The sequence below is a fragment of the Aethalodelphis obliquidens genome, unplaced genomic scaffold (genome assembly GCF_003676395.1).
Source record: "Aethalodelphis obliquidens isolate GAN/ISIS:26980383/991018 unplaced genomic scaffold, ASM367639v1 scaffold6, whole genome shotgun sequence".
NCBI lineage: Eukaryota > Metazoa > Chordata > Mammalia > Artiodactyla > Delphinidae > Aethalodelphis > Aethalodelphis obliquidens.
In genome coordinates, this window is record NW_020837950.1 from 73,857,953 (window position 1) to 73,878,489 (window position 20,537).

General features: G+C 47.6%; 1 protein-coding gene across 13 annotated transcripts in view; it reads right to left on the reverse strand.

The window, feature by feature from the left end:
- Window positions 1–20,537, reverse strand: part of HTT (huntingtin) — a 136,491-nt gene that overhangs the window by 26,351 nt on the left and 89,603 nt on the right. For all 13 annotated transcript variants that reach the window (XR_003432310.1, XM_027103848.1, XM_027103846.1 and 10 more), the window contains 2 exons: window positions 8,023–8,227; window positions 1,849–1,990 (listed from right to left, as the gene is read on the reverse strand). Coding sequence is in view for 12 of the 13 variants with exons in the window: in XM_027103848.1 (XP_026959649.1) it covers window positions 1,849–1,990; window positions 8,023–8,227 (347 nt within the window). In the remaining variant the exon portion in view is untranslated. The remainder of the gene's footprint in view (window positions 1–1,848; window positions 1,991–8,022; window positions 8,228–20,537) is intronic.

The following is a 20,537-nucleotide window of genomic DNA, read 5'->3' on the forward strand; positions in this document are numbered from 1 at the left end:
GCCAGAAAGTTTGTTCAGTTAATGAATACGCTGTTCAGTAAAGTTCTTGGTGGGCCTTCCCTGGTGGTCCAGTGGGGGGTGGTCCGTGCTCCCAATGCAGGGGGGCCCGGGTTCGATCCCTGGTCGGGGAACTAGATCCCACATGCTGCAACTAAGAGTTCGCAAGCCACAACTAAGAGCTCGTGTGCCACAACTAAAAGATTCTGCATGCCGCAACTGAGACCCGGTGCAGCCTAAATAAATAAATATTAAAAAAAAAAAGTTCTTGGTGAAAATGAAACATGTTATTATTATTTTTTTTGTTTTGTTTTGTTTTGCGGTACGCAGGCCTCTCACTGTTGTGGCCTCTCCCGTTGCGGAGCACAGGCTCCGGACGCGCAGGCCCAGCCGCTCCGCGGCATGCGGGACCCTCCCGGACCGGGGCACGAACCCGCGTCCCCTGCATCAGCAGGCGGACTCCCAACCACTGTGCCACCAGGGAAGCCCGAAAAATGTTATTTTTACTTAAAGCCGAACAAACTTTTTGGCCAACCCAATACATATGTTGCCTTTTCACTGTAATTCATGACCCTAGGCAGAAATTATAAAGCGAGATAAATTTTTTGGCATCTGGTTAGTGCTTAATACTTTTACTGTGGGATAATTTGATAGTATTAACTTTTTAGTATTTTAGATAGTATTAAATATTTTTCTTAATTTTCTGTGAAAACAGCATTATATAACTATATCAAATTATTTCTCAAAAGTGGAACAAGTTAGAAAAACTATTTGAACATCAAGAATGTAAAGCAAGGGGCTTTCTTGGTGGCGCAGTGGTTAAGAATCCACCTGCCAATGCAGGGAACACAGGTTCAAGCCCTGGCCTGGGAAGATCTCATATGCCACAGAGCAACTAAGCCCGTGAGCCACAACTATTGAGCCCGCGTGCCACAACTACTGAAGCCTGCGTGCCTAGAGCCCATGCTCCGCAACAAGAGAAGCCACCGCAACGAGAGGCCTGCGCACCACAACGAAGAGTAGCTCCCGCTCGCCGCAACTAGAGAAAGCCCACGCGCAGCAATGAAGACCCAAAGCAGCCAAAAATAAATAAATTTACAAAAAAAAAAGAATGTAAAACAAAACATGAATATTAACAAATTGCTATCATGGCAAAAAAGATCTCAACAAGCAGCTCAGGTGAAGGAGTCTACTCCTTTTCCGACGCGCTGCTGAGCGACAGCGGCCTTCATGGCACCATGTCTGCACCAAAGGAAGGCAGCACTTTCTATCAGCCTGGAAAAGGTATCAGATCCCAGTGAGAGTGGAACAACGAGTTCTCTCTGAGTAATACGATTACAGATGTTATGTTCTTCTGTTTACTTATTTGGTTTTTGTAAATTTTTTTGTATTAAACAAGAGATGTTAGTTTTATGGTCAAAAATTCCACAAAAGTTATTTTTTAAAAGAATGTCATTCAAATAGGAATCTAAAAATGCAGCAATTAACATTCTAACACCTTTTCCACAGATTAAAAAATTTTTTTAATCAGAACTTCACTCAGTCAAACTTGTAACTTCTTTTTATTATCATTGTTACTCCATGGCGTCCCTCAAAACAACAAAGGCGCCCAGCACTGCGATTGGTGAAGAGCAAGTGATTCCCCACTGAATCTTTTACAGACAAACTTAAAACTCCCAGGGCTGGACGCCAAGCCCGATTTCCAATTATACTTGGGAGCAGGATTCAACTTTAATTTTAGTCTTTCATTCTGGTGGAGTGACGGACGGTGGAAGTCAGTCTGCAGAAGTATCATCCGCGCGAGGTGTTTTCCAGCCCCCAACCCGCCCCTCCTCACAATTTCAAACTTACGACATAATCGCAGAAGAGAATGAGAGCTCCTCTTCGTACTATCTCTCTATTGCACATTCCCAGTTTGGAAGCCACATCAGAATCCTCGTCCTCTCCAGACATCTGGGGACTAAGTGACTTCGTGCTGGACAGACTGCGTCTTCTAGAAGGAGCAACAGAAGCTCTGACAGTGTTTCTGTGATGACAGCCGGCTTATTTTCAAAACACTGAAGATGACTGTCGTTTAGTACCAGTTCTAAAGCAGACAGCTACTTTAAATACTGCCACGTCAGAATGATGTGTAAGATCTACTCTTAGTGATCTGTTTCTGAGCTATGATGAAGCACATATGGAAAGCTAAAATAAACAGAGGATCTAACAGGCAGAAAATGTAAATGCTTGACTGAAAGGCAAAATCCACCACAAAGTTGCACATTCAATCAGCGCTCTTATCTCACTGGCTGTGTCTGATGGCAGAGCTATTGCTTTTGAAATTTCTGGTTTTAGCTTGCTACAAAAGCCGTCAAGTGACAGAAGAAAACCTTTGCATTTCCATGCTTTACTCTTCAATTACCAACGAAAAGTTACAACCCTAAGCATGCCCACAGCGTCTATGCTATTATGGAAACCCCGTTTAAAAGCATTTCTGCAAAATTAATTCCCCACTAGTGAAGGTTATTTCACTTCATCTTTACTTCTTCTCACCTTGTCTTTTTTCTTTCTAAGGAGATGAGAATTACAAACTTTGGGACTCTCAGTACTGGCCACAACTCTTAAAACAGTAGTTGCCATGCTCACAAACAGCCCCCTGACTTGAGGGTAAGACAATCCCCTCACCTCAGCGGCCAAGAGCCTACAAGTCTCTGCTAAGGCTTAGTGGAGACGAAGATGACACCAGGACTAGAATATTCTGAAATGTGTCAACTCTTCCTGTTAACGCCTCAGGATTTAGAAGAGAATTGTTTAAAAACTTCTATCACGACAGAACATGGGTCAGTGGTTACCGAGCGAGGGGCAGGGGGAGGGGGTGGCTGCACTGGGACAGGAGGGAATTCTCTGAAGCGATGATACTGGTCTAACTCTTGATTGTGGTGGTGGTGACCTGACTATATCGGGTACAAAACAGTACATTCTACTGTACTGTAAGTTATATGTCAATTAAAAACTAACAAAAAACCTTTCCTTTCTCAGTCAGCCCTCCTGCCAGTCCCAACATGACTTACATTCAAGCTGCAATTCTGTGTTTGCAATAGTATAGCTATAGGGGGAAAAGCCTCTGAAAGAGAAGGAGAGAATTTGCAGTTCAAATATTAGCAGTGGACACAAAGAAGGTCCAACGTCAACCCAAATTTAGTCCAGTTTGTAGGAGGGCAAGCCCCCAAGACCTCAGGACAGACACTGCCAACTACTGATAGCAAATGAACTTCCCAAATAAAAGATGACTGCGTATGCAGGACCCTAACCGTCCACCAAAAGGTAGGACAGGTAGAAAGCAAATCATAAGACTATGATGATCTAATCCCCAAAATAAGAAGCAGACAAAAACAGACCCCACTGTGGCAACCATGGGTACTTCCAGGAAGTGTGGCCTGGGAGCCCGTGCTCATCTGAGAGCCAGCGCTGAGCTGCATACAGAACCTCTGTAACAATTGATAGAGCAGTTCTATATCTGCTGAGTACACAGATAGAAAATAATGACTTGTACTTTGTATTCCAAACTTCTAGTAATTCATTTTTATTATCTTTTGGAAATAGACACACTCATCATCAAAACCAGACAAGGACACCACAAAAAAAGAAAATCACAGGGCAATATCCTTGATGAACATAGATGCAAAAATCCTCAACAAGTTATTAGCAAACTGAATTCAACAGTACATTAAAAGAATCATATACCATGATAAGTAGGATTTATTCCACGGATGCAAGGATAGTTCAGCATCCATAAGTCGATCGATAAAATACATCATGTTAACAAAATGAAGAATAAAAAATATATGATCATCTCAATGGATGCAGAAGCATTTGACAAATGTCAACATCTATTTATGATAAAAACTCTCAATAAAATGGGTACAGAGAGAACATACCTAAACATAATAAGGGCCATATATGACAAGCCCACAGCTAACATCATACTCAATGGTGAAGGGCTAAAAGCTCTTCCTTTAAGATCAGGAACAAGACAAGGATCCCTACTCTCGCCACTTTTATTCAACATAGTATTGGAAGTTCTAGCCAAAGCAATTAGGCAAGAAAAAGAAATAAAAGGCATTCAAGTCAGAAAGAAGTAGAATTTTCATTACTTACAGATGATATGATACTGTACATAGAAAACCCTAAGGAGTCCACTAAAAACCTGTTAGAAGTAATCAATGAATTCAGTAAAATTGCAGGATACAAAATCAATATACAGAAATCTGTTGTATTTCTATACACAAATAACAAACTATCAGAAAGAGAAATTAAGGAAATAATCCCATTTACAACTGCATCAAAATAATAAAATACCTAGTAATAAATTTAACCAAGGAGGTGAAAGAACTATACACTGAAAGACACTGATGAAAGAAGCTAAAGAAGACAAAAATAAATGGAAAGATATTCCATGCTCATGGATTAGAAGAATTAATATTGTTAAAATGTTCATACCACACAAAGCAATCTACAGATTCAATGCAATCCCCATCCAAATTCCAATGGCATTTTTCACAGAACTTGAACAAAAAATTCTAAAATTTGCATGGAACCACAAAAGACTCTGAACAGCCAAAAGCAATCTTGAGAAAGAAGAACAAAACTGGAGGTATTACGCTCCCTGATTTCAAACTACACTACAAAGCCACAGTAATCAAAGCAGTACGGTGTTGACATAAAACCAGACACACAGATCAATGGAACAGAAAATAGAGAGACCAGAAATAAACCCACACTTATATGACACTTTCAGCTATAATAGGTGAAAATAATCGAGTTGGGGGACCATGCATGCACACATGTCTGTTAATGTGTGACAGTGGGCAAGTTATTTAACTTCTCTAGGAAAAGAAGTTTCCTTGTCTATAATATACATGCATTTCGAGAGATTTTAATAACTTATCATAGTGGAAGGCCCACAGAACAACATCTGGCACTTAATGCTATATAAGTGCTAGTGATCTATATATAAAAGGTCTTTACCAATACATTATTATTATTTCTATTATCAGGGTAATTAAATCACTAACTCATGTTAGTGCTGGGGACACTATGAGGGCCCTTGTGGGAATTATGATCTAGAGGGAGAGATATTAACCAAATTATCACACAAATAAATGTCAAATTACAGTCTCAACACGTGCCACAAAAAAGAGGCAAAGGTTGGGGTAAGAGCAGATAGTGAGACTTCACCAATCAAAGAGAAGTCAGGAAGGTTTCCCTGAGGAAATAATGACTGAGCTGAGAACCCAGAATCAGTGAGTTTCCCATATCTGCTAATATATGGAGAGAAATCAGGAAAATGTAAGTTGAACTATAAAAAGCTGGCAAAAAATAAATCAATATCATAAAGCCAATGTCTGTCCCTTAGATCCCATCTGCTCTTGCCAACTCTAGGATAACGCTCTCTTCTGTAAGGGGTCACCCATGCCATTCGTTCTCTCATCTAGAAACTCTCTCATGTCCTCATTTCCCATGTCTCTGTTTCCCTCCAGAGCGAAACTCCTCCTAACCGTGTGTAGAGCTGCTCTCTAAATGTCCCTCTTTCGTCATTTTTTTTCCTTAACTCTTATTTTGAAAACTTTCAAGCCGATATAACAGCTCAAAGAATAATTCAGGGCTTCCCTGGTGGCGCAGTGGTTAAGAATCTGCCTGCCAATGCAGGGGACACAGGTTCGAGCCCTGGTCCAGGAAGATCCCACATGCCGCAGAGCAACTAAGCCCATGCGCCACAACTACTGAGCCTGCGCTCTAGAGCCCGCGAGCCACAACCACTGAAGCCCGCGAGCCACCACTACTGAAGCCCACACGCCTAGAGCCCGAGCTCCACAACAAGAGAAGCCACCACAATGAGAAGCTCGCACACCGCAACAAAGAGTAGCCCCCACTCGCCACAACTAGAGAAAGCTGCGCACAGCAACAAAGACCCAATGCAGCCAAAAAAATAATAATAAATAAATTTATATTAAAAAAAAAATAATTTAATTAACAGCGACATACTCTTCACCTAGATTCAACTACTGGTAAGTCACCACCTTTGCGCTCAGGCACGCACGCCACACAGATGCACGTGCTCCACACATACACACACACCCTACACACACTCGACACTCATGCACACTGTACACACACGCAATTTGGGGGCTGTACCATTTGAGAGTAATCTGCAGGTCAAGAGACTGCACCCCTAAATACCTCAGCAAGTGTGTCCCCTAAGTACTACTCATAACCAAAAGCAACAAGTTATGTAGAGCTCACATTCAAATGCAGCTTGTTGACCCAATAATGTCCTTTCTAGTGGTTTCATCCCCCAGATCCAGAATGTAATCAAGGATCATAAAACTGTACCTATTTGTCATGCACTCTTACGTCTTTTCATCCAAGCCAACAGTTCTGTATCTTCCATCACACTGACTGACACTTTAGGAGAGCCCACATGATTCTTCTGTGGAAGGCCCTCCATTCATCTGACTGGGGTCTGCCCTCCCATTGCCTCTTGAACCCACTCCAGGTGGGCCTCTGCCCTCACCACCCACCATATGTGCAAAGGCAGAGGAAGAGGAGGAGGAGAAGGAGAGTGGGGCAGAAGCTAAGAAACACTGGCTGAGGATCCATTTGGGCGGTGGATACCTTCTCACTTACTGTCCACCCACCCAACATCTGTTAGTATTATCAGCTAACTCAAGTCCTGCCCTTGGTGTCCAGGGAGGCTACTGGGGAGGCTGCAATAACACAAGAGCCCAGGACCCTAATTCCTACGGTGCCCAGCCATCCGGTCCGACAGTGGGCTGGAGCACAGGCTTGGTCCTTGGAACAGCCCCCTGGGTGCTCTGAGGCAAAATCCTCAAGGACCCAGGGCCTCACTGCTCAGAGCGTACTCCATGGATCAGAGCACCGGCAGCCCCAGGAGTCTGGCGGAAATGCAGAGTCCCAGGCACCATCAGCCGTCTGCTGAATCAGAATCTGATCCGGACAAGCTCCCCAGTTGATTTATGTGCACAGTGAAGAAGCTCTGAAGTAGAAGACACCGATTTTCTGTTTCCGACTCTTACAATACTTTAGTCATCACGACAGGCTTAAACTGTTCTCCAAGCATGTCGAATGTTTTCACTGCTCTGTCCTCCCCAACTAACTGTAAGCACTTGGAGGGCAGGAAGCAGCGATTATTTTTCCTTTGCATGTCCCACAACATATAGCACAGGGTAGAGGTGTAACACTGCTGCTCACGTTGGCTTTTCCGGTGAGAGGACTGGACCAGCCAACGCGGGACCCACGGCCTCACTTGGCTGTCTTTCCATGCTGAGCAGAGAGGAGCTGACCTCAACCCTGCAGCCCCTGCAGTCTCCTACTTCCATAGCTTTCTCTCCTCGCCATCGGCTCTTGAGTCTTCCAGAAACACTGCACTGAGGACTCAGCTGCGGGGTGGGGGGGTGGGGGGGGCGGAAATCAAATCTTTTCTTTCCACATATGTACAAATGGCTGAGCAAGAGGGTGCCTAGAAACAGAGACTCAGACCTGACAACTTTTTGCAAAAACAGGGCCACCCACAATCAGATACTTAACAAGTCTTCTTGAATGATAAAAAAAAAATAAGGTATTTCCAAGTAGTTTTGAAAGGCTGCTAAATAATTTCTTCATTATCTAAGAATAACCAGAACCACATTTAACTTATAATGAAGTTAAGCCATCGCAACATGTCTGGCTCTGGAACCAATTTAAGGATGAGAACCCAGCAGGAGGGACACAGCATGACAAAAACGGCCGTAAGATGGAACAGTGTCAAAGAACTTGTCAAAGAAATCACATGTGAAAAGCAGCGGCTATTCTGAATGCCTGTAGTCGGACCACGTTTCCCCTATAATAGAGTGTCCGTGAAAGAAAGATTAACATGCGGCAGAATCTTTACAAAGCCTCGTGAAAAGGGAGCCAGAGCTCAGGCTGCTCTGAGCCCCGGCACACGAGCCCAGGCTGGCCTCCCGGGGAGCGGAGCGCGCGTACCTGGGGGTCTGCTGCACCTCTGCCCACCAGCGGTAGTCGGTGTGGCTGACGAGCAGCAGGATCTGACACCAGAGCAGCACGAGGGCCGGGTGGGTGGGGACCATGGAGCGCACCCACGCGTTCAAGCTCTCCAGGCCGTAGAAGCTACCGTCCGCGCCGTCCGTCAAGAGTCTCGAGGCAGCTGCAGTGATTCTCCGGAATGTCCCTAGAAACAAGCCAAAATAAAACCGATTACGGGGAGACACACCATGGTCCAACGCTTCGCAGCCACATGAAGCTTTTACACGAAAAAGATACGCACAGGGCTCTTTGCGACATTGACACGTTCACAGCCTTGGGCACTTAGAAAGTTCCAGCCTGACATTCTGCTTCCTCAATGGAGCAGCCAAGGAAGCCGGCGCCCCCACTGTCCTGTCCTCCCCACTGAGTGACCAGCTCTCCAGGGGCTCCGAGCCGGGAGCCTCAGTGGTGCTGACCGTGGACACAGCTCCACTGAGAAGGCAGCAGCCACCATGCAGCCCATCAGGTCACGGCACCCAGGACAGCGCAAGCCACAGCCGCGCGGGTGGGAACGGCAGGTCCCTGAGAGCCGAGGGCCAGGGGGCCTCTGCACCCAGCACGGGGTGACCACCCGGGGCAAGGTGGCCGCGCAGGCAGGCGCCCACACTCAGACCCGCACGTCAGCAGCAGATCCAGCCAGGCTCTGCCCCAGTTTCCCACAGCATCCTCCTTAGGGCCGGGAAAACTCTCCCCTAGGAGAGAGTGAATTCATGACTTCATTCTATCCCACTTCTGGACCGACACGAAGCCAGGTCCACACGCCTGTCTCTCCACCCCGCCCTGGATGCACCTAGACTGGCCCTCACCCCAGGGACACGGGGACACGTGCATGCCGTGAAGTGCAGCCTGGGACGCAGCAGGACTGGACATGACAGGAGGTGCCAGGGGCTCCCTGTCCCCCCAGCTGAGGACTCCTGGCATCACTTCTGGCGAGTCAAAAGCTTGTTTCTGCTCTAAATTTCAACACACGCAGACACAAAAGGGCCCTAAAACAGGCAGAAACAAACAGACCACAGACTTCTCACTCCTCATGACTGCTTACACCCACGCCCCGAGACAAGGGGAGAGCTGACAAAAGCTCGCCAAACAGAAACATCGACGAGGAGCTTTCCAGCGCTCGCCTCCTCTCTGGCCACACTGGCTGGGTTCTCTCCGGTTGCTGCCGTGTCAGCATCGCCCACCTCAGGCCCACCCAGCCCTGGCCTGCTCCCTCTCGTGCCTCCGTCACTGCGTGGGCTCCCTGTGGGTCACGGACACGAGGGAAGAGCCAGGTGCTGTCCCAAAGGAACCCTGGAGCCAGACCAAGGCACGCGGGGAATGGCAGACCACGGATGTGGGGTTTTACTGAACAGGGAGCAGGAAACCATGCTCAGAGCTGAGATCCAGGTGACGGAGTGTCGAGGTGGGCTTTGAAATCAGACTGTGGCTCTGCCATGCCTGCTCGGTGACCCTGGCCGTACATCCCCTGGGCCTTAGTTTCCTCGCTTGTAAAATGGAATTCAGAGCACCAGCCGCTCACAGGGCTGCAGTAAGGATCAAATCATAAAACCCAGGTGAAGGGCTCAGTACAGTGCTGGACAGAGCCAACAACCAGCAAGCGGCTGCTGCTGCCGGAAGGACGTCAGGGAAGTGCCCGGCCTTGGAGGGCAGTGTCCCGACAGCAGGAGGAAGCCGCTGGCGGGACAGGACAGGAAGCTAGGGGCCCACCGGGGGGGCGACAATGACGCTGGGGTCTGAGCGTCTCTAATGACAAATGACGAACAAGTCAACAAGAAGAGGAAGCTGGAGCAGAGCAGCTGTGCCAGGTGACAAGTCCAGACTTAAGTGTAAGTCTGAGGTGCTGGCAGGACAGCAAGCACGTGTCTAGAGGGAGGATGGAAACGAGAGACCAAGGCAGCCATGACGATGGAGTGACAGGACCTAAGGAGGCAGTTACCAGTCATCTCTGCAGCAATAACCGAGGCAGGTCATGAAGGAGGCGGTCCCATGGATGGGGAGGAGGTGGGAGGGAGACAGAGGGCTGGAGGGGAGAGCAGAGAGAGACCAACAACACTCAATGGATGAAAGACAGTCCCTTCAACAAATGGTGCTGGGAAAACTGGGTCTTCACATGCAAAAGAATGAAACTAGACCCCTAGCTTATTACACCACTCACAAAAACTAAATGGATTAAGAACTTGAATGTAGGACCTGAAACCATAAAGAAGAAAACATAGGTATTAAGCTCCCTGACATGGTCTTGGCAATAATTTTTTGGATATGACACCAAAAGCAAAGGCAACAAAAACAAAAAAAATAAGTGGGATTACATGAAACTAAAAAGCTTCTGCAGAGCAAAGGAAACCATCACCAAATGAAAAGGCAACCTACAGAATGGGACAAAACTTTGCAACCCATACATCTGATAAGGGGTTAATTTCCAAAATATATAAGGAACACATAAATTAATAACAAAAATAAATCCAATTAAAAAGTGGGCAGGGCTTCCCTGGTGGCGCAGTGGTTGGGAAACCACCTGCCAATGCAGGGGACACGGGTTCGAGCCCTGGTGTGGGAGGATCCCGCATGCCGCGGAGCAGATAAGCCCGTGCGCCACAACTACTGCAGTCCGCGCACCTAGAGCCCGTGCTCTGCAACAAGAGAAGCCGCCGCAGTGAGAAGCCTGCACACCGCAACGAAGACACAACACAGCCAAAAATAAATAAATAAATTTATATTAAAAAAAAAGTGGGCAAAGTGGGATTTCCCTGGCAGTCCAGTGGTTAAGACTTCGCCTTCCAATGCAGCGGGTGTGGGTTCAATCCCTGGTCAGGTAGCTAAGATCCCATATGCTTCATGGCCAAAAAACCAAAACATAAAACAGAAGCAATACTGCAACAAATTCAATAGAGACTTTAAAAATGGTCCCCAGAGGACCAGTGTGGTGGGGCGGGGGGACGGGGGAGCTTGCAGGGCAGGGGACCAGGCCTGGGAGCCCAGCAGGCTCTTGGGGCCCGAGTGGGTGGGGCGAACGCCCTCCACTCCTTCTGCTGCTCCTCAGGTTCTGGAGTGCCCTCCCGTCTGCCTCCTTCCTACGCCCCCAAGGCCAGCGCAGCCCGGACGGGATGGCAACTCTGAGGGTGTAGGACCCTGCCCAAGAGCTGGGCAGACTTCTCCGGCCAACTGGGCGGGGGAAACGCTGGGCGCACTCCCCCCACCCCCCGATCCGAGCCCCCAAGGGTCCCTCCAGGTGTGGGAACCCCTCGCCCCTCTCAGCCACCCCTCAGGGGTGCCGGTCCTGTCCGGCCTCTACTTCTCTTCCCCCCTCAGTGCCCCCATGTCCTACCGGTTCGCTTGGGGGTTCCTCCCATCTCCTTGGGCCTTGAGGTCCCCCACCAGCATCCAGCAGGTGCCCTAGTTGTGGGGAGACGTTGTAGGGAGACGCAAACTCCGCGTCTTCTCACACCACCATCTTGACTCCGCCCCCTCGAGAAGCTCGGGATTTTATTTTTAGTAATTTCCCGACAGTACATCATCTGCTTACTGTGCCTCCTGTTCACCATGTCTCTCCCCCTAGAAGCAGTGGCAGCCGGGCCTGGAGAGGAGACCATGCACACCTCAGCTTCCAGGGGCCCGCCCACCGGGGTCCCCGCTCAGGACCCCGAACCCAAGGAGGCGCTGGGTCTGGGCCAACCGTCATCGGAGCTGCTTGTGACGGTGCTGAGCCACGTGCCCCAACACATTCTGCTCAGGCGCTGCCGCAGGGGTGCCGGCACTGGCACGACCTGGTGGACTGCCAGGCCCTGTGGCTGAGAATCCTGGCCCGAGGCCACGCCACCTGTCACCCATCCTCCACACCTACCTGCCCCCGCCAACGACCCCAGGCCCTGTGTCCTGGGCCGCTTCTGCGAGAGCACACCCATAGGACGCAACCTCCTCCTGAACCCCAATGGCGAAGGCCTCCTGAAATGGACGGTGCCGACTGGAGGAGATGCCTGGGGGGCAGAGGAAAACTGGGAGGTCACTCCCAGGGCATGTATACAGACCAGCTTCCTGTCTTCCTACAGGTGGTGTCAAAAGAAGCAGGTGTCGGACCTGGAAGAGGAGGGTCTGTGGCCGGAACTCCTGGACAGTGGAAAGACTGAGATTTTTGTCTCTGACTGGTGGACAGACCAACAGTACACTGACAGTTTGTATGGGCTAACTGTCCAACCTCTAGATGCCAACCAGGCCGTCCTGCATCATTACTCTCCTTTGCCTTTTCCCATCCAGCAGTGTAGAGAGTTTCTCCTTTGAGGCTAGCCATGTGTTCTCCAACCTTAAGAAGGTTGTCCACTTTGTGTCTTTTGAACACTTGGTTCGGGACATTGATTTCTGGTCTGAGCAGTGTGGAGTCTATCTGTCCCACTCCAGTGTGATTGTGCAGGTCCATCTGCCCTAGTCAAGGGCTGTCCTTGCAAAACTATGGGACCGTGCCTTCCAGGGGCTGGGCCCATTGGCAGGGTCATCTCAGTAATCAAGGGCTTGTAGCTCCCAGGCATCCTGGGATCTCATGAGTCCAGTCAAAGTTCTACTGGGCCCTGTCTTCAGGTTCTGGAAGCTACTAGGAGAAAGTTCCTCCACCAAATATACTGGCTGCTGCTGCTCTCAGGCAGCCCCTTCTACTGAGTGGAGACACAGGGGTGAGCACAGGGAAATGCTGGACCGGGAGAGGGCTCCACCCCCCACGACAGGCCCCTCTGGTTCAGCCCCGGTGCCCTCTGCCCTTGCTTCCTCATGTTTCTGCATCAGAGGCTTTATTGATCCCGTGCAGGAAGGAAGCTCTCTCCTCCCATCTGAACAAGAACCTCATCCCTGTGGCTGAGAAAATTCCACCCCCTAACTTTCTGTGGTTTCAAGACTGGGACCAGGACTCAGGCTGAAAGCTAAACTAGCTCAAAAAATGTCTGGACACAGAGGGTTCTGCCCACACTGTGAACAACGAAATGGTCCCCTGAGCCCAACCCTACCCTGAATTGTATGGTGTATAAAATTATTTTGTTATTTTGAAATTCTTTTTTAAACATGGAGAGAATAAGTGAGCACTATATCTGCCAAAAAAAAAAACACATGGTCCACAGCAAGAAAAAAGTCTTCAAAAAAATTTTAAAAAGTGGGCAAAGGATTCGAATAGACATTTTTCCAAAGAAGATATTCACATGGCCAAGAGGTACATGAAAAGGTGCTCAACATCCTTAATCATCAGGAAACTGCAGGTCAAGACCACAGTGACATATCACTTCACACCTGTTAAAATGGCTATCATCAAAAAGACAAGAAATAACAGGTATTGGTGAGGCTGCGGGAAAAAAAGGGAACCCTTGTGCACTATGATAGGAATGTAAATTGGTGCAGACACTGTGGAAAACAGTACAGACATTCCTTAAAAAATTAAAAATAGAACTACCAGAGGAGGAGTCAAGGTAGAACTGTGGGAAGACGCAGAGTCAGCCTCTCACCACAACTAGGGCGCTTGCCGGCCGCTGGTGGGGGACTCTGACCCCCAAGGAGGCAGGAGGAACCCCAGAGTAAACCAGTAGGATGTAGGGGGACCAAGGGGGGAGGAGAAGTGGAGGCCAGACAAGATCAGCACCCCTGAGGCTGGGGAGATCAGGAGAGGCAGGTGGGAGGGACTCTCCAGGAAGAGCCGGAGAAGAGTGGAGGGCGAACGCCTGGTCCACTCGGGCCAGGGAGCCTGCTGAGCTTCCAAGCTGCTCCCCCAGCCCCCAAAGCCCCATCCAGGCCTCATGGGTCCTGGGGGCATAGGAGGGAGGCCAGGGAGATCAGGAGTGGCAGGCGGGAGGGGCCCTCCGGGAGGAGCAGGAAAGGAGCAGTGGGCAATTGCCCTCCCCACAGGGGCCGGGGGAGCCTGCTGAGCTCCCAGGCCAGTCTCCTGCCCCCCAAAGCCCCCTCCAGGTCACGTGGGTCCTTGGGGGCATAGGAAGGAAGCCGAGGGGAGAACAGGAGAGGCAGGCCCGGGACCAGATGGCTTCACAGGCGAATTCTATCAAACATTTAGAGGAGACCTAACACGAATCCTTCTCAAACTCTTCCAAAAAACTGCAGAGGGAGAAACACTCCCAAATTCATTCTACGAAGCCACCATCACCCTGATACCAAAACCAGAAAAAGATATCACAAAAAAAGAAAATTATAGACCAATATCACTGATGAACACAGATGCAAAAATCCTCAACAAAATACTAGCAAACAGAATCCAACAGCACATTAAAAGTATCATACACCATGATCAAGTGGGATTTATCCCAGGGATGCAAGGATTTTTCAGTACACGCAAATCAATGTGATACACCATATTAACAAATTAAGGAATAAAAACCATATGATCATGTCAATAGATGCAGAAAAAGCTTTTGACAAAATTCAACACCCGTTTATGATAACAACTCTCCAGAAAATGGGCATAGAGGGAACCTACCTCAACATAATAAAGGCCATATACGACAAACCCATAGCAAGCATCATACTCAATGGTGAAAAATGGAAAACATTTCCTCTAAGATCAGGAACAAGACTCTTGCCACTCTTATTCAACATAGTTTTGGAAGTCCTAGCCACAGCAATCAGAGAAGAAAAAGAAATAAAAGGAATACAAATTGGAAAAGAAGAAGTAAAACTATTTGCCGATGACATGATACTACACATAGAAAATGCTAAAGATGCCACCAGAAAACTACTAGAACTAATCAATGAATTTGGTAAGGTTTCAGGATACAAAATTAATGCACAGAAATCTCTGGCATTCCTATACACCAACAATGAAAAATCAGAAAGAGAAATTAAGGAAACACTCCCATTTACCACTGCAACAAAAAGAATAAAATACCTAGGAATAAACCTGCCTAAGGAGGCGAAAGACTTGTACTCAGAAAACTATAAAACACTGATGCAATCCCTATCAAACTACCAAACTACAGAATTAGAACAAAAAAATCTTACAATTCGTATGGAAACACAAAAGACCCCAAATAGCCAAAGCAGTCCTGAGAAAGAAAAACAGAGTTGGAGGACTCAGACTCCCTGACTTCAACCTGTACCACAAAGCTACAGTAATCAAGACAGTATGGTACTGGCACAAAAACAGATCAATGGTACAGGACAGAATGCCCAGAGATAAACCCACATATATATCGGCATCTAATTTGTGACAAAGGAGGCAAGAACATACAATGGAGAAAAGACAGCCTCTTCAATAAGTGGTGCTGGGAAAACAGGACAGCTACATGTAAAAGAATGAAATTAGAACACTACCTAACATCATACACAAAAATAAACTCCAAATGGATTAAAGACTTAAATGTAAGACCAGACACTATAAAACTTTTAGAGGAAAACATAGGAAAAACACTCTTTGACATAAATCACAGCAAGATCTTTTTTGACCCGCCTTCTAGAGTAACAGAAATAAAAACAAAAATAAACAAATGGGACTTAATTAAACTTAAAAGCTTTTGCACAGCAAAGGAAACCATAAACAAGACAAAAAGACAACCCTCAGAATGGGAGAAAATATTTGCAAATGAAACAACAGACAAGGGATTAATCTCCAAAATATACAAACAGCTCATGGAGCTCAATATCAAAAAAACAATCCCGTTAAAAAACAGGTGGAAGACCTAAATAGACAATTCACCAAGGAAGACATACAGATGGTCAAGAGGCACATGAAAAGATGCTCAACATCACTAATTATTAGAGAAGTGCAAATCAGAACTACAATGAGGTATCACCTCACGTCGGTCAGAACGGCCATTATCAAAAAAACTAGAAACAATAAATGCTGGACAGGGTGTGGTGAAAAGGGAACCCTCCTACACTGTTGGTGGGAATGTAAATTGATATAACCACTATGGAAAGCAGTATGGAGATTCCTTAAAAAACTAAAAATAGAACTACCATATGACCCAGCAATCCCACTACTAGGCATATACCCTGAGAAAACCATAATTCAAAAAGTGACATGTACCACAATGTTCACTGCAGCACTATTGACAATAGCCAGGACATGGAAGCAACCTAAGTGTCCACTGACAGATGAATGGATAAAGAAGATGTGGTACATATATTTACAATGGAATATTACTCAGTCATAAAAAGAAATGGAGTTATTTGTAGTGATGTGGATAGACCTAGAGTCTGTCACGAAGAGTAAAGTAAGTCAGAAAGAGAAAAACAAATACCGTATGCTAACAGATATATACAGATTCTAAAAAAAAAAAAAAAAAAAATGGTACTGATGAACCTAGTTGCAGGGCTGGAATGAAGAGGCAGACATAGAGAATGGACTTGACGACATGGGGTAGGAGGGCGAAGCTGGGGCGAAGTGAGAGTATCATTGACATATATACACTACCAAATGTAAAATAGTTGGCTGGTGGGAAGCAGCAGCATAGCACAGGGAGATCAGCTCGGTGCTTTGCGATGACCTAGAGGGGTGGGATAGGGAGGGTGGGAGGGAGACGCAGGAGGGAGGGTATATGGGGACGTGTATGCATATGGCTGATTCGTTTTGTTGTGCAACAGAAACTAACATGGTATTGTGAAGCAATTATACTCCAATAAAGATCTATTAAAAAAAATACAACTACCATATGATCCAGCAATCCCACTTATGGGTATATACCTGAAAGAAACAAAATTACTAACTCAAAAAGATACCTGCGGGACATCTCCGGTGGTGTAGTGGTTAAGATCTGCCTGCCAACACAGGGGACACCAGCTCGATCCCTGGTCTGGGAAGATCCCACATGCTGCGGAACAACTAAGCCGGTGCACCACAACTACTGAGCCTATGCTCTAGAGCCTGTGAGCCACAACTACTGAGCCCATGTGCCACAACTACTGAAGCCCGTGCTCCACAAGAAAAGCCACCGCAATGAGAAGTCCGTGCACTGCAACGAAGAGTAGCCCCCGCTCACCACAACTGGAGAAAGCCCGCATGCAGCAACGAAGACCCAACGCAGCCAAAAATAAATAAATAAGTGTTCCTTAAAAAGAAAAAAAAAAGATACCTGCACTCCCATGTTCACTGCAGCATTAATCACAGGAGCCAAGACACGGAAACAAACCAAGTGCCTATTGAAGCATGAGTGGATAAAGAACGTGTGACACACACACACACACACACACACACACACACACACACACACACACACACACACACACAGACAGGAATATTATTTAGCCATAAAAAAGGAAGAAAATCCTGTCATTTGCAACAGCATGGATGGACCTTGAGGGCATTGTGCTAAGTGAAATAAGTCAGAGAAAGATGAATACTGTTTGATCTCACTTATATGTGGAATCTAAAAAAACCAAACTCATAGATACAGAGATCAGACTGACAGCTGCCAGAGGTGGTGGTGGGGGGAATGGGTGAAGGTGCTCAAAAGGTACAACCTTTCAGTTACAAGTGTGGAATTAACCACAGAAACCTCAGCTCAAGTTGGACTTGGAAGAGGCCTGTAGGGAAGGCTCTCACGCCTACTGAAGAAGGTGTCTCCTTCCTGCTGCAGAGTAAGTAAGGGACGCCAAGTAGGCGCACATCTCCTCCTCTTTGGGGTGACTGACAATGCGCAAGAACACATGCAATTAAGAGGTTGGAAAGCGAAGACTGAAGGAGAAGTCGAGGGACGAGGGAGTTTCAGCGAGCTGAAGTCTGTCCATGGAACTGGGCTGCAGGGTCCGGGAAGATGAGGACCTGGGAAAGCCCACAGGTGGCCTTTGCAGAGGCATTTCTGGTAATGAGATCAAGAGGCAAACCGCTGAGGATGGAGATAAAGAGGGAAAGCAGAGCGCTAGAAGGAACAACAATAAACTCCTGAAACATTTCTCTTGAAAAACTGTGTAGTAAACAAGAAGAGGAGGACAATTCAGGAAGCCGCAGAGTAAAGAAAGGGTTTGTTCTGCCTCGTAGGCTGGATCAGCAGCGCAGCTCTAGGCGAGAAGGAAAGACAGACTTTTATGTCTCGCCGCGTGGAGTGTGCAGCGAAGAGAGCGTGAGTGAACGAAGGAGACGCTCAAGACACAAACTGGAAGAACTGATCATGGGAAGAGCAAACACAAGAGGGGATGGGGACCAGGATGGGGGACGAGATGTCAGACGGAGGAACTGGACGGACACTGGTGCTGGCCTGGGGCTAGACTCTCGCGGGGGAACCGGCACTGCTGATGGTGTGCGCTGTACGAGGACTGGCCCGGGCTCTAGACACCTCCCCCAACCACCCCACCACCTGGGAGCTCACGCATTACAAGCCCCGTGACTCAGTTACTTCAGCTAGAACACGGATATCACGGTGTGTGCCGGGCCCACAGCAAGTGCTCTGCAAACATCAGCTGCTACACCTACCATCACCAACCCAAGAAGCAGCACGACATAATGGGCAAGAAAAAATTCTTGGGTTTTCGCTCTTGGTTTTATCATATGACCGTTCAGAACCTGAATTCTCTCATCAGTAGAAATGGGGAACTATCTCATAGAGTTGTTCTAAGGGTTGATGGAGATAATCATGTAAAGGGTACCACACACCCCTAAGAGAACACCGTCAGCAGCCCCATCCTGGCCCAAGCACGAATCTGAATCAGTGCCCATTTTATCACTGCAGGAAGACCATTTTCTCTTCCTTCTAGTAATCCTACTTTAACCCACACATAAAACACTGGGAAGAGAGCTCTGCCCGCGAGGAAGGAAGGGAGAGGGTCAGGAATGGCTCCACCGCCCACTGCTGCCCTCGGCTGGGCGAGCACTGGACGGCAGTGGGGAGGGCACACGGTGGGGGCTGGCAGAGGTGCAGGGGGGACTGGAAAACACGGTGAGGAGTTAGGAAGCCTTACTGTGGCCACAGGCCGGAGGACTCAACCCAGCCCTGCCTGCAACAAAGCAATGGACACTGTCAGCCTCCTGCCACGGCTCCACCTTCTGCTTCTATCTGGCCTGCCTCAGTGGAGAGGACAAGGTGTTAGTTACCTAGAACCTATAAAATGGAGACTAGGTAACTTTCTTGGCTCTTCTGTTTATGCTGGATTGAATGTGAAATAGGCAAATGACTTTGGGATTCATAAACCACCACCCCCGCCAACAACAGAAAATGAGAGGTCAAGGCCATTACTCAGACTAGTTCCTGTTCTAAGAAATAATACCTGAAATGGGCAAATTCAAAGATCTCGATTTTCAACGGAGGGGTGAAATTATTATCATTGTTTAAGCAATGCATAAATAAAAACTACCAACTTGAGATGCTAAAGACACCTTATTTATATAAAAAACAAGATGGTTTATTTTATCTCAAAAGCAACCAACACAGTAATTCTGCTGCCTGGTGCCTTTAAAAGAAATGGCATCAAAATACACGAGGAGATAGAGACAGACATTTGTACACACCCATACACCCCTAATTTACAAATACTGGACCAACTGAACAATGCCCAAAGACACGAGTGGCAAAACCCACGTGCCCTGATACCCAGCCTGGGCTCCGGAGCAGAGCACGGCCTTCTCAATGTTCCACTCCATGCATGGCTGTTCAAATTTAACCAAAATTAGACTGGATAAAAGCTCCGCAGTCACAACACCACACTTCCAGTGCCCATCAGCCACGTGTGGCCAGAAGCAACTGGATTAGTGCAGACACAGAACATCTGCGCACTGCAGGAAGCTGGACTTGACAGCACTGCAACATACCATGAAAGTATTTCCCCTGATTTCTGAGAAAAGGAAGAGGAAGTTAGAGTGACGGGTGAGTGAACAGCACGGAAATCCACTGGAACGCCATGGAAATCCACTTAGATGCGCCTAAGGCCGCAGAATGCACTGCTCTTATCCAAAGAAGGTAGAAAGCCGTCCTTCGATGTGAACTGGTACCCTTCTGGTGTCAGATCCAAACCAACCGATGGCCAAACATTAAAATGGCCCATATACTAAAAACAACTTATTCTTCATATGGCTTATTTTCTCACCTTTAGACTTATCGCAGTGGGTGGGACATAAATCAAAAGATCCTCAAAAAGAAAATTATTTCAATGGTAAGTAAACAAGGTGGCTGGAAGCTGTAAACCATCGTCAGAATTAAATTCTGGCCACACTCTTGTGCCAAGGGCGACCGAAGGTACGTGAAGCAACCATGCAGAGGTGTCCTTCCCCATCGCTCCCAGGCCGCGCGAGCCCAGGTCCCTGCCCGCCCCCTCAGCCCCTCCGAGCCCTCACCCCTCTCAGCAGGAACACTCTCTCCGAAGGGCCAGCTCCTTCTCCTTCAGGCCTTAGCTCAGCAGCCCCTAGGAGAACCTGCCCCTACTGCCCACCCCTGTGCTGGCTGTCACTGTGCTTTTGTTTCCTTCTCAGGAGATAGCAAGACTTGTGGTGACATATCTGTGTATTGTCTGCCCCGTGAGACTGAGCACCACAGAGGCAGGAATCGCGT